The 15,310-nt window shown below is 40.3% G+C and overlaps 1 protein-coding gene across 3 annotated transcripts in view; it reads right to left on the bottom strand.

Moving 5' to 3' along the window:
* Nucleotides 1-870: 870 nt before the first annotated feature.
* The window catches only part of jade2 (jade family PHD finger 2), a 74,927-nt gene continuing 60,487 nt past the window's right edge, over nucleotides 871-15,310 (bottom strand). For 2 of the 3 annotated variants that reach the window (XM_082141266.1, XM_082141265.1), the window contains exons 11-12: nucleotides 11,901-12,029; nucleotides 871-9,114 (exon numbers count right to left, since the gene is read on the bottom strand). In XM_082141266.1, the coding sequence (XP_081997392.1) occupies nucleotides 8,450-9,114; nucleotides 11,901-12,029 (794 nt within the window). In that variant the 3' untranslated portion in view covers nucleotides 871-8,449. The remainder of the gene's footprint in view (nucleotides 9,115-11,900; nucleotides 12,030-15,310) is intronic. The other variant, XM_082141267.1, reaches the window with a different exon arrangement.

Here is a 15,310-nt window from a genome sequence, read left to right as displayed (position 1 = left end):
ACAGCCATGCTGATATACAGCGATATCGCAAGGCTACGAGTGTGATATTGCTAATTTAAAATTAATTTATTTGGTTTAGGGTGGTTGCTAGGGAGCTCTTAGTGGTTACTAAGGTGTGGATATGAAGATTTTAGGCCATTACTTATTGGTTGCTTGATAAGTGATGCCTTGGCAAGCACCACTAATTATACCAAATAAGTAATCAGAGGTGGACAAAGTACACAACTTCCTTACTTGAGTGAAAGTGCAGATACTACTGGTCAAATATTACTCCGTTACAAGTAAAAGTTGTAAAGACCGATTTTTACTTAAGTAAAAGTACAGAAGTACTTGTTTTTAAAAGTACTTAAATATCAAAAGTAAATGTGTAAAAACTCGGACTTTGATTTCCAACCAAAATCTTCCCCTGACTGACGTTACTACTCTCTACCCAAGGACCTTGACAGAATTGTAGTGGAGTAAAAAGTACGATATTTGTCTTTCAAATGTAGTGAAGTTAAAGTAAAAAGTACAGATACTCAAAAAGTGTGCTTAAGTGCAGTCCTCAAGTAAATGTACTTTGTTTCTGTCCACCTCTGTAAGTAATGAATAGCAAACTGGCTGTCCGAGTGACGCTGGAGTCGGTGTGCTTTCAGCTGGTCCTAAACTTGATCATAGAATGTGAACTTGATGAATCATGATTTCTGAGTGAAAACATTTTGTACACAGATTTTTAGCAAATATGTGCATGTGTCCGACAGTCACTTGTCGCCACCGTCTGGTGAAATGATTTACCCTGAAGAAAGAGATGAGCTGACTGAAAGCTTGAGTTGTGCTGGTGTGTAGTTGTGTTTCGTGCGCACACACACACACACAGAGCAGAGACGTGTAGACAGAAAGCACAGCTTTATTGAGTGCACTGGTCGAGCACAGCCGAGCGCTGGCGATGATGGGACGGGGCTGTTATTAAGGCATCACACACAGCATGCACAGACAGTCACATGAACATTATATTGCTCTAAAGACTGCTTAACATGGAAAATGTACAAAACGGAAAAATAGGTTTTTGCACTGATGAAAAATACTTGTCTTTTTTTTCTCTCCTTCTATAAAGATTTCCAATACAAGAAAATAAATATAGCAAAAAACAAAAAACAAAAAAAAGTAAAATAATTTAAAATAGCTCTTTTTTTGTTGTTGTATATGTTCAATAGTTCTCTCTGCTATTAACAAATGGCACAACATTCTTTGAAACAAAGAACATAGAAGGATAAACTCCTGCAACATTCATTTCATCGTATCGTAACTGTGTCGAGCGATAGATGTACGGGACACAAGTGAACCTTAATAGACTAAAGCCTGCTAGTGCTTCACCTCTCCTGTGCTTTATTCATTTAAGATTTTTATTAGCAGTAAACAAGTCAGGAGAGAGAGAGTTCAGACTTTGATATGCCACAGCACAAGCTACTGTTGGACAAACCAGATCTTTCATAATGAAGGTCAGAGAGCATCAGTGAACCGGCCCTCACGGGTAAAACCACAACACTGATCTCTGGGTGCTTGAAAATGCCACAAAATGTAAATAATAAAAATGAAAAGAACTGTAATATTCCTAAAAAAAAATGGCTTCTTTTTTTTAATGCAAAATATAATTTATATCTGTGGATGAAATATGACTCTTCTTCAGTTTGCATTGAGGAATCCACCAGAGGAACGGATTATTACGAGGCCAGTTGTAGATTCCCTGTAACTTTACTCCATGGATGAGAGGAACCACTCATACCAAAAGAAAAGGGGTGTGCGATGATGTGCCGTCTACGATATTATAGGAATTGTTGTTTTTAACGTTGTGAGCTGACATTATTGAGTATGTCCACTCGCTTTGCACAAACCAAACACCTAACCTTACAACCTTTTTCATTTATGGAGTCAGATGAAATAACGAGTTAATACATATGAGAAAGGAAGTAGCTGCCGTTGACAGCCGGAAGCCCTGCCATATTAGGAGGGACCTGCCATTTCGTGGCAGCCAATCAGTATCGTCCAACGTAGTAGCAACCAATCACATGTAACTTATTTATACTAGGGTGTTGTGGTTGGTTGCTAGGCAGTTGCTAAGGTGTTCTGGGTGGTTGCTATGGCGTTGCTAGGGTTTTCTGGGTGGTTGCTAGGGTGTTGTGGGTGGTTGCTAGGCAGTTGCTAAGGTGTTCTGGTGGTTGCTATGGCGTTGCTAGGGTTTTCTGGCTGGTTGCTAGGGTGTTCTAAGTGGTTGCTAGGGTGTTGTGGGTGGTTGCTAGGGTATTTTGGGTGGTTCCTAGACCGTTTCTAGACGGTTGATAGGGTGTTCAGGGCGGTTGCTAAGGTATTTTTGGTGGTTGCTATGGCGTTACTAGGTGGTTGGTAGTTGTCACAGATGGTTACTATGGAGTTTTTATAGAGTAATTGCAGTGTAAATTAATTCACGCCACCTCTAAACGGCATTGAACAGTCGGTGTAAATACATCTAAATGCTAATAATACATTGTCAATGGTGCAAACTACCAGAATATGAAGAATATGAACGTTTGCGTGAGTCAGACAGGCCTAAACCATAAACTGTATAAAAATATGGACATATTCTGTGACGTCACTTTTTGTGCTTGATGTTTCTGAAGAGCATTTTTGAAGCCCAAAGTGGGCGGAGCCTGCCGTCGCCATCTTGGCCGTGCGTCACTCCCGTATTACCGAAAATGTGGAGCGAGGCGGATTAGCTGAGGTGACGTGACGCTAACAGACAGCAGACAAACGGCTAGTAGAGACATCAGCGGCAATCCACCTGTCACTCAAGTGGCCACGCCCTTAATTATGCAGAACTTTAAGGCTTAAACAGATGAGTTATAAAAATATTCACCCCCCCCCCTCACAGTCGTCATGAAGGGCAACATTAGCTTTATAGACCAACACCACTTTTTGCACCAGGTTGTAAACATGTTTTTTTTCTGTTGTAAAGTTGGGCTTTTTAACATGGGGGTTTATGGGATTGACTCTCTTTTGGAGCCGGTCTCTAGTGGCCAGTCGATGAACTGCAGATTAAGTCACTTCAGTGTTGGATTCAAGAGAGATAGGAAGGTTACCGCTTGGCCTAAACTAGCCATCATCTAATTATTGTTAGCAGGAATATCGCACACCCCTTGATGGTTATGATTACCAGCAGCCGCCAGTTATAAACGAACGCCAGCAATAGAGACAAAAAGAACAATAAGTGCAAAGGTGTCGAAGTGGATAGCTCAATAACAACATATCTGCCAACAAATACAAGATCTACTCTGTCATTCTCGCCCTGTTACGCTGTGGGAGGAAAATGATTTGCACAGAAGCTGAACATTTACAGAGATTACGTAGAGTATATGTTATAGTTTTGGTACAACGAAGCATGAAAAAGAAGCATGAACTCTTGCAGGCGGCTGAAAACTATTTCACTAAAGGCACAGTATTTCCATGACTGAACCAGAGAACGGCAATGACCAGCATCTATGATTAGTTCCTATTAAAGCAGCTGAGATACATGAGATCTGTACAGGTCGCTGTCTGTGGTCAGACAGCGTCACGAGTTAAAGGAGTGGCTCTCTTCAGAAGCAACATTTCCTGATCATTTACTCTCCTCCTCGTCATCCAAGATGTTCATGTCTTTCTGTCTTCAGTGGAAAAGAAATAAAGGTGTTTGAGGAAAACATTCCAGGATTGTTCTCCATATAGTGACTTCAATGGGGTCCAACGGGTCGAAGGTCCAAATGAGAGTTTCAGTGCAGCTTCAAAGTCTCGACCATAGACTGTAAAAAAATATGGACGACGCCCCTTCGCTCTCTTCCATTGGTGAGAAGTGAAGCCGCCAGTGTCCTGATATGTGCGCTGACATCTTGGGGCTTGAGTCTGCGCAGTAGCGATCTTGGGACCAGACCGGCGCAATCGTGAGCAGGAAGTAAAGCCGCGAAATCAAGGCCCCCCCCCCTCACTCTCGGTGTGAAATAATTAATTATCGAAATTTAGATTAAATTTAAAGCTCCGATTTCCTCAGTCCTCCGAAGATCCCGAAAAACCAAGTCTGTTGGTGCTTCAGTGACTACTTTGCTCAGAGAACCTGTCAATCACAGCTGTCAATCATGACGTCACACCACTGTTTTTATAGCATCAAATAACTAACTAACTAAAAACAAACTTATTTTAAAAACAAACACTTGAATTTACATCAGCGTGATCAAAACTACAGTAAATGACAGAAACCACCTTCAGAAATAATATATTTGAAGTGTAATTAAATTGTTTAGTTGGACTCAAGTCCCGTTGAATAACACGGGAGGCGGGGCTTATGACCTATACTAGGACCAGTCACCAGGGGGGCGATTGAGACGCTTTGGCGTCACTTTACAGGGCTTGTGCGGCACACTTGGTCTCGACACGATCCAGCCGAGGAATAATATAAGAATAATTCATTACATTTATATAGCGCTTTTTCTGAGACCTCAAAGCGCTTTACATAGAATGGGGGAATCTCCTCAACCACCACCAATGTGCAGCTCCACTTGGATGATGCGACGGCAGCCATATTGCGCCAGAACGCCCACCACACACCAGCTTACTGGTGGAGAGGAGAGAGTGATGAAGCCAATCAGTATATGAGGATGATTAGGAGGCCATGATCGACAGAGGCCAAGGGGCAAATTTGGCCAGGATGCCGGGGTTACACCCCTACTCTTTTTCGAAGGACATCCTGGGATTTTTTAATGACCACAGAGAGTCAGGACCTCGGTTTAACGTCTCATCCGAAGGATAAGACGTTATAAGAATAAGAGTCTTATCTAGACAAACCAGCGGACATTTTATAACAAAATAAACATTTATATACTTTTAAGCCACAAATGCTGGTCTGGCACTAGCTGTGATGCGCCACACATTACGTAATCAGGTTGAAAGGTCACGCGTGTTCCGGTTTATGAATGTAGAATAGGGCGGAAAAACTCCAAAATCGTCCGACATCGTTGTTTTACCTTTTAATTATTATAATAAATATTTTTTTCAGTCTTTGCACGTTCGCTTTGTAAACGTCTTGCGTGACCTATCACCGTGATTACGTAATGTGTGGCCGATCTAGTGAGATCTACAAGCATTTGTGGTTTAAAAGTATATAAATGTTTATTTTGTTATAAAATGTCGGCTGGTTTGTCTAGATAAGACTCTTATTCCTCGGCTGGATCGTGTCGAGACTTTGAAGCTGCACTGAAACTCACATCTGGACCTTCGACCCGTTGGACCCCATTGGAGTCACTATATGGAGGAACATCCTGGAGTGTTTTCCTCAAAAACCTTCATTTCTTTTCGACTGAAGAAAGAAAGACATGAACATCTTGGATGACGAGGAGGAGAGTAGATTATCAGGAAATGTTCATTCTGAAGTGAGCTACTCCTTTAAGCCAATGAGGAGTGAGAACGAGGAGTTCGTTCTTCTCACCGTGGAGCCGTTCCAAACCCATATGACTCTTCTGTGGTACACAAAATGACAACCACTTGATTGTTTATCAGAAGACTAGAACACAGCACACCTTTGGTAAAACCATGCGGTACGCAAAATGTCACAACGTTGGAGATCAATGGTGGAAGGGAAGGTTTTCAGTCAATAAAGACTCACGTTTTGACTGGAATGTAGCGCATGGACGACGACGACGACTACTTTTTTGGACCCATTTACTTCCTCTTGATACGGGTTTGGAACGACATGAGACTGAATACATGAGGACAGTAGTGTCCTAGTTGGGTGAATCCCTCAGGTGTGCAGAGAGAACACACACACTCTTGCTCACGTACGCCACATATCAGTTGGTTTTGTCTCGTAAAAACAAAACATTTCAGGACAGAGCATCACGTGTGTGCTCGATTGATGATGCGATCTAGGAGTGTACAGGTGGACATCAGTGCAGGTCGAGATCTTCAGAAGATCAGGACACAAGGTTTACATCCACTTCAGAGCATATGCTGACTTGCTTTTCTTTGGCATCATCATTACAATAATAATAATAATAAAATAAAATAAAAGCCAGAAAGAAAAGAAACTCAGTGTTTCGTCATCCCTCTCAGATCCGCTCAACACACTTGCCAAAGAAACACGGAGTTGTTGGTGAACGTACAGGTTTTAACTCTTCACATGATTGCGCGTCACTTCTTCTTCTCTTTAACCCTGAGATAAACACCATGAGTTGATTCATTAGACGTCACGAATGTCGTTAAACTGAAGAACTGACTGACGGATGTTGGTTTGGGAACAGCACTTTTGCTAATGCAGGATTTGATGATTGTTGGAAATGCTGTTTTCTAGGCACCAAGAACATCTACGGCCTCAACACTTTCATACGAGCCATTTATGATTGCCTTCATCGTGTTAAAATGGTTAGACGTGCGGATTGGGGGAGGGGGGGCTTACAGAAGGCACGCTTTAATGGAGAATGACTAGTTTTTTTCTGGACAAATGGACCAAAACAAGTTTGAATCTCACAAAAAAGTAAGAAAAAGGTATGACATATTTAGATTTAACAGGGTCACACCGTCACAAGTGGTCCAGTGGAGGTTGCCTGACCATTTTTAATGTGATTACCTCTATGTATTGGTATCGAAAAATTATCATTTGGCATTACAAATTTTCAGACGTTTATGGAAACCTCAGTATTGACTCGAGATGTTCCCTGAAACAAAAACAGATTTTTTAGAGTACATTACAAAATACACAAACATTATGTAAACATTGTATACAAAATGCAATGATCACGACCACTCAGGGTTCAACTTCACGATCAGTTTATAATCGGAAGGATTCGAGCATCAGCCGTAATGTTGTATTATGGGGTAGCTGTTGTAGATATGTAGACCATTTGGGTGTTTTGTTCTACCTGGTGGCAGAAAATAGTCTCGGCATAGTAAACATATAGTGTCGGGCCAGATCCGGCCCACATCTGGGCTGTGTGAAATCCATGTGTTCCAGATGTGGGCCGACACTATGTTGCTGTGCCGTATTACAAGAAATAATGGGTAGCAGTCGATGGAAGCCACAGAATAAACAATTAAAAGGTAATGCCGAGTTTATATTTCACAATTGACTTTTTTTCTTGCAATTACGTAGCCTGGGAAAACCCAGACAAACTTCCGGCAAATTTAGATCTGCTCTGCAAGTAGTCTGGCAAAGAGCTCATTCAAGCCGATTTCTAATCCGTCCAAATCGAGAAACGTTGAGGCGGGCTTTACACGATGACGATCGCTCTGATTGGTTTTAGGTCTATCCAATTGCACCCAGAGGCATTTGAGCGACGTCCGTTGGTGACGCCCCTTTGGAAATGAGTTATTAATGAAGCTTTGCCAGACCATAACTCAGTTACTACTGAGAATGGTCTGGTTTTAACCAGGCTAGCAATTACGAGTTTATAATACTCATTATTCTGACTTTTTCACCTCAGAACTGTGAGTTCATGTATTTTTTTTCCTCAGAATTGTGATATAAACTTCCAATTGCGAGAAAAAAAAAGTCTGAATTGTGAGATAAAAATGTTTAAGGTTTAAATGTAGGGCTAATATGTGAATATTATGTAAATCTATTGTTTACATCAGATTCATGCTTTAATAGTAGGGTAATCGTCACAGATGTTATCGGTCCAGTCTGTCCGTTTGTTGGCTTGCAACCATAAACATCTGCGTTTCACTTGAAAGCTGGTCTCCCAGATGGTTTATCGTGCACATGCAGAACGTCAATTTAAAGACTTCGCTTAAATATTCACAGATGCAACTCTATTGGCTGTAAAAATTAGTTTAAGATTTAGCTGGTAACAAAGCTACAGTTAATGGGAATCTGGGGGGAAATGAACATGGCCAGGCAACCAACTCTTTTGGACCACTTGAGATAGACTGACCCACAACTGTGCTCAGATCTGTCCACTGGCACACACACAAACACACACGTACACGCAAGGATTACGCTCAAGCGGGCCTTGCTCGTGATGCTGGTACGTCTAGACTCTGCCAAAGCGAATGGATATGACGTGTGCTACATTCCCCAATGGCTATTTGTGCTTATTTGTGTCATATTTTCTCTTGTAAATCATTTTAAAGTAGCCACATCCTCCTGAAGTCACACAACATACATGTGCATTCAAAACAAACACAACCTGAACAGACGTTATAATGCCCACGTCATTGTCCCAGTTCCAGGACAGATCCTATTGCTTCCCAAAAAAGGACACATCCAACAGTGTTCATTTCGACTTTTTCTTGTTCCTCGTTGTTTTGTCAAGCACAAATGGTTATGGTTGCATAAATGTAGGCGACTGGCTAATATACTCTGACAGATAAAACAGGGATAAGAACACGAGCCATTACAGCTGGAAATGTATGCATTGAGAAACCGAGCCTCGTTCGGATGACATGACAACACTAAAGCGACATCCAAGGAATAGCTTTAGGAGGCGAGCACGCTTCGCCGCACTACTTGCTCCTTCCCAGCATGCAGTTGGGGCAAGCGTAACTTTCGCCTGGACGAACGAAATTCAGTGTCACTCTGTTCTGCGTCGGAGAAATAACCATCCGTCTCAGTGTCCGGTGCAGATGTGCTGTTCAACAGCGAAGTTTCACTCTTAGACCGTGACTTGCCTTGTCTAGGTAGACGTAGACGTAAGGCCACCTGCGAATCCGTATCCCCAGTGCCATCCCAAGACCCGCGCTCCTCGGAAATGTGGCACGAGTCCATTTTGGAAATGGCTGGTTGAAGCGGGTCTGGCCTGGCTTCGCTACGGCTGTGCCGGTGGAACGATCTCTCTCCTCGTTTGGACCAAACCTTGCCTTTAACCGTGGAACCGGTCCGAGGAAGCGAGGCGGATTTTCTGCGGTTGCGTGGCACGCCTCTCGCTTTGCGTCCCAGCTGAGGAGTTTTCCAGGTGGACTTCATGGAGTGGTCCATCATCAGGCTGAGCAGGTTCTCCTCGCCCTGCAGGAGGCTGGCGGACGGGTCGTCGCTCTCTCCGGAGAGAGACCACTGGCTCAGCATGTTATCAGCAGTGATGTGAACCGACTGAGCCAGCCAGCTGTCAAACAGCGAACCGTCCAGCGGGAAGGATTTGGAGAAACCTGTGGAAAAGATGTGCATTAAACAATGAGTGGACCGATCGTTCGTTTGTCTGTCTCAATGCACAAAATTGTTTTTTTGGTGTGGTGTAGTAGTGCAACTGATCACTAAACTCACGGTTCAGATCATATTATGGTTTTTGAGTCACAGATCGGATCATTTTTTCAGACCGGGGGGGGGGGGGGGGGGGGGGGGGGGGACAAAAGGGGGGGGGGGTTAATGCAACTTTGCTTTTCATTTATTACTTAAATCCCACTTTAAGTACTTCGATACCACTGCAAAAGTCTAGCTTTTAATAATTACACTGAATAGTCAAAATACAAGAAAAAAATACACAAATTACAAGCATAAGTAAATACAATATAATAAAGGTCTAACAGTACTACTCAGGTACAGACATGTAATCATTAAATGTAAAATAACACTATAGTGTTCACTTTATAAATTAAATATAGTTTAATCTTTGTTAAAGATGTGTTTTGTTGTTTGATTAACATTATTGACACAGCAGGAATATTAGGCCGCTGACACTTTAAGGCCGAATGCACGGATCTAATATACTGATACACATCCCATTGCTTTCTCACCTCACTTAAGACATAACCAACTGCATTGACGAGAATATTTGTAGAGACGGTCATTTTAACATAATTTTTATGTGTGTGTGTCCAGTCTCTCTCTATGTGTGTGGCTGTACGCTCAGATAACGGGCGGTTCAGCCCTATGTTCCCACAGCCCTATGTTCCCACATTTCTAACAACTTTTTTTTTGACTGAAAATTTTGAAAATTAGGCCCTATGTTCCCACAGCCCTATGTTCCCACAGCCCTATGTTCCCACATTTCTAACAACTTTTTTTTTGACTGAAAATTTTGAAAATTAGGCCCTATGTTCCCACAGCCCTATGTTCCCACAACCATATGTTCTCTCATTTAACTATGTCTCCTATGAAGGGTAGGTTTTAGTGCTTGTGCTGGTACAGGGATAGCCCAATTACATCCCAGACAAGTCTCCCTCCTGTGAGGGGGTAGGTTTAGGTATGTTAACTAATGAAGCCCTAGTCCCCTATGAAGGGTAAGTTTTAGTGCTAGGGCTGTGGGAACATAGGGCTGTGGGAACATAGACATGCTCCCGATAACGGCGTTCTCTTTCGCTTCTTTGGCTTGAATGTTTTAAAATCGCTTGAATGTGTAAATTGTCAAGAAAAAACATGTGCAAATGATACATTTTCTCTCTCTATGATGGTTAAACTTAGCACTTAATCCACGAATCACAAGCGTGTCGAACCATGGGGCAGACGATCCGTACGGTTCGCGGATCAACTGCGATCCTAGAAGGGTGTTCAACCTGGCTCCTGGAGGACTACCATACCAGAGTCTGAACGATTTGGGGGGAAAAGATATTGAATTGCGAATTTTCTGCAAAAAATATGTTTGTTTGTAGGACTGCACAGTTTGACCAAAAGGTTGTGTTATATATCAATATTTCCGGGCTGGGCATTGACACAAATTTCACAATTTGATTTTTAACCAAAAGCCTGCTTTTTGATTCGAGTTCGATTCAATATCGATTAATTGGGGCCTATCAGGTTCAGTACATGGCAAATTTCCTCAAGGAAAAAAATCTCTCAAAAATACATCTCTTTTGTGAAAGATCCTGATGTGGCGGTATAGACTGAAAAACAAAAAAATGTTGAGAACATCTGCTGTATTTACTTTTGGCACAACAGCCAACACAAGTCTGAAGTAGTTTGTCTCGCCTAAGAAACATTAGAGGAAGAATTTTAAAGTCGGCCTGTGGTGAAAATCAAGTGTTTAATGTTGTTTATATGTCTATGTGGTGTTTTTAATATGCTTTTCGGCCCCGTTTACACGTACATGGTTATTTTGAAAAACGGAGAAAAAAAACAACTCTTTTTTTCTAAAAAAAACTCCGGCCAGAGTGGAGATTTTGGAAAACTCTGTTTGCACGTTTGCATGTAAACTGAGAAAAACTGAGTTTTAGGCAGCCGACGTCACAGTATGCGACAGAACTTGCACTGCGTCAAAGGTGCAACCTATATTTTCGGGATTCTGATTGGCTAACATGGGCTTGAGCTTCTCGTTACACTGCCACCTACAGGTTTGGCATGCTCTTGACGGCATATACACGGGTTTGTGTAAACGAACGCTTTTCTGAAAACGGAGAGGGTGAAATGTCCGTTTATGAAAATAACCAGCCACGTGTAAACGTAGCCTTCGACAAACCATGTGTACATTCATAAGTCGACACCATTGCCGAGTATTTTCTCCTTAAAACTGCAGTGAACCAAAAACACGGTGTGAAATCGCTGGTGTTTCTGACGTCACAAACTACCTTGTAACCAATCAGATCAACATGTGATCGTCAACCAGTGGATCTCTGAGCTGAGTGAGTGAGTGGAGGCGGGGCTCATTTGAATATTCATGGATTCGCGCATACTAAATGAGGCAAGGGTGTCGAGGTACGTTCGAGATCTTTTTTTTTTTTTTATATGTAATTTTGGTGATCAAAGATTAGTTTTAAGGGGTAAAATTATTGACTACAGGGGAACTTTAAGAACCATAAAATGCATTTTAAAAGCACAACTGAACTGTACTGCTGGTCAGTGGATTGAATCGAACGGATTCATTCTGATTTAAAACAAAAAATAAGTTTTTAAATCTAATTGAATTGGCCATTCACATCTCCAACATCTGCTCATCTCAGACGGCAGAAGGCTTTTCTGGCAGATCTGTACAGACGATGAAACTGGAGGGCTAAACACTCACCCAGCTGTGTGAACAGAGAGTTGTCGTCTGATTTCCATTTGTCCTTTTTTTCTGGACTGCTCTTCCTCCTTTCTTTCACTCGTTCCCTGACTCCATTGCGATGAATCTTCTCCCCTCTTAGATTTTCCTCTATGAAGTGCAGAAAACAGAGTATGCAATACACTTAAAACGAGCAATTAATCCTCCCCAGCAGAGCTGAGAAAGTAAATCTGAAGGGTGCGTCTCAATCAGCTCCCGAGCTCGTGAATCAGTGTATCGTGTTCATGAATTCGGGCATCGGTAAGGACAGTAGAGGACGCTGGCTCACGACACATTGGGACAACATCCTCATTGTACAACATCAACGCAGAGTTTATATCTTTCTAACATTACTTGTTACATATACAGTACAGGCCAAAAGTTTGGAAACATTACTATTTTTTATGTTTTTGAAAGAAGTTTCTTCTGCTCATCAAGCCTGCATTTATTTGATCAAAAATACAGATTTTTTTTTTAATATTGTGATATATTATTACAATTTAAAATAATTGGTTTTCAATTTATTATACTTTAAATTATCATTTATTTCTGTGATGCAAAACTGAATTTACAGGATCATTACTCCAGTCTATCACATGATCCTTTAGAAATCATTCTAATATTCTGATTTATTATGAGTGTTGGAAACAGTTCTGCTGCCTAATATATTTGATGAATAAAAGGTTAAAAGAAACTGCATTTATTCTAAATAAAAAACATATTTTCTAATAATATAAATCATCTTTACTATCACTTTTTATCAATTTAACACATCTTTGCTGAATAAAAGTATTGATTTATTTTGAAAAAACAGAAAAAAAATGACTGACCCCAAATGACTGACCAGTCGTGTATATTGCTGTTACAAAAGATTTCTATTTTTAAAACATTTGCTTCCTTTTTTTTTTTTTTTTACTTTTTATTCATCAAAATATCCTAAAAAAGTATCACAGGTTATGAAAAAATATTAAGCAGCAGAACTGTTTCCAACTTTGATAACGAATGATCATATTAGAATGATTTTTAAAGGATCATGTGATAGACTGGAGTAATGATCCTGAAAATTCAGCTTTGCATCACAGAAATAAATGATAATTTAAAGTATAATAAATTGAAAACCAATTTTTTAAATTGTAATATATCACAATATACATTTTTTTTCTATATTTTTGATCAAATAAATGCAGGCTTGATGAGCAGAAGAAACTTCTTTCAAAAACATTAAAAATAGTAATGTGTCCAAACTTTTGGCCTGTACTGTACATGCAACATTTCAGCCGTTAATAAATGATAAATGTTAGCTAGATTTAGGGTTGGGAATCAAATACTTGTTATAAAATATAAATTTCAAATCCTCTCATCGATTCCTTTGTGAGCATTTCAATGTGACTTTAAACCATTCAAGTGTGAGTGTTTTCTGTGCTGCACACACATCCAGAACGCGCTAACAGAAAAAGTAATTTTAATGTGATTTTAAACCATTCAAGAGCAAGACGTGCTGTTTTCAGTGATGCAGGCGTGTAACTATATAGTGCAGCTCTTGTGCAGCCTAATATTCCTGCTGCCGTCTCTATAATAGACTAGTTTCTCTAGAATATTTTTTAAACCACAGGCAAATGTTCCTTGTGTAAGTGTTCTTTAGCCTGTTGAGTTTTGTTCATGATATTCAGCTACAATTAAATGTTTTGCAATAAGACTAAATGTGAATGATATCCAAGTTTTTTTTTTTTTTTTTTTTTACCTTATTGGAATCGAAATTAGGAATCGATAAGAATTTTAATCTATAAGCAGAATCGAAATCGTTAAAATTCAACTAGCTAGCCTGTCTAGGCACGCATGTTTATGAAGAAATATAATTAAATAATGGTTTATATTTTTAAGAACATCTATCATCATCTATCACATGTGCAGTGAGTCGGCTCACGCGATTCAAGTTTCACACTTCAGAACTTCAATGCTCCCTGGTTTTCACAGTGCATTGTGGGACTTTTTAGGGAGTGAACGTTTCAGTGCACTGGAAGGATTCTGCGATTGAGACCCCCTGATCAGTGCCCTGACTAGTGAACTAGGGAGCTGATTGATACACACCCAAATTATACACCCAGTGCTTCTAAATCTCAAACATGTCACCACACACGGAGAGTGTTTCCCTAATCTAACACGCCTGATTTAGATCATCAGCTCATTAGTGGAGACTGTAAGACCCCGGGGCTGCTTGCATAAACATGGCTATTATGTTAAGACAGTGTCTAAAGTTCTAGTGTGACCCACTATCAGTTAGTCTGGGGCAGCCAGTCTTACTTTTCGGTATCAAATTAGGCTAATCTACGTTTTTAAGTAACCGACTTAAAAAAAGCTATGAACAGTCTTGAAGAAAAACATTTGATGTCTAACTCGTAAGACTAGTCTTAGCGGTTTATGCAACCGGCCCCTGAATTGAGGACAAAAGGAAGATATGCGATCAGTGTAGTCACACGCACATACGCCTTGTACTTACTTCTTCCCTAGGGCTGTTTGCGTATTACGATTTCTAAGAATTGTTATCGTTATACCAATTTTTCTTTTTTTATGAGGGGTTAAGGGAGTGCTTGGGTAATAGTAAACAACTTTTATGGTTAGGACTACATTCTGCAGTGTCTCCAGAACAGGTTTGAGAAGCACTGAGTTAGGATGAAAAGATCAGAGAACACCAGACTTTACATCAACGGTCCACAAGAGGGCGCAAGGCATAACTCAACAGCAAACAGCAACCTGTTTTATTGCTCATTGCAAAAGAACAAGCCTGGCTGTCACAAGTGCATTTCATTTTAAACTTCATTTAAATTTGGTCAGTGTTCATTCCATATTAGTCAATTTTTCTAAATAAAACTGCATCTAATATTAGTCTATAAACATTTTAGTTGACTACACAAAATTTTACACCAAATATTTCATAATTTCGTGTATTTAAACGCATATCAACATTTACAATAAAACATGTGAAAACTGTCCTGGCTGATCTCCTGGATTAATAATAATATAATGAGTACACTACTATGAAATACAATGTTTTATATTTCAGTTATTCAGTCCATGTTTTAGTCCATTGTAACTGAAAGAGCTCAATCACAACGTGATTTATACATTTTGCACAACACTGCGTTCATATCTGAGTACAACATGTGAAAAGTGCACATATTCATACTTGTAAAAGAGCAATTGTGTATCACGATTCCCTATGTCTCTGATTTCAAGGACTCTTATTTTGCCTGCGTTCAGTTCCTTGTTTTTAGTTTCAGTTTCCATTGTGAGCTTGTTAGTTGCCATAGTTACTCATTGTTGCATTGATTAGTGTCTCACCTGTTACTCATTATCTTATGTACTTAAATCCTCAGTTGTCTTATGTTAAAGTT

Source organism: Leuciscus leuciscus, assembly GCF_965113295.1.
Source record: "Leuciscus leuciscus genome assembly, chromosome: 16".
NCBI lineage: Eukaryota > Metazoa > Chordata > Actinopteri > Cypriniformes > Leuciscidae > Leuciscus > Leuciscus leuciscus.
Note: the sequence above shows the minus strand (reverse complement) of the source record. Positions and strands in the feature narration are given on the sequence as shown.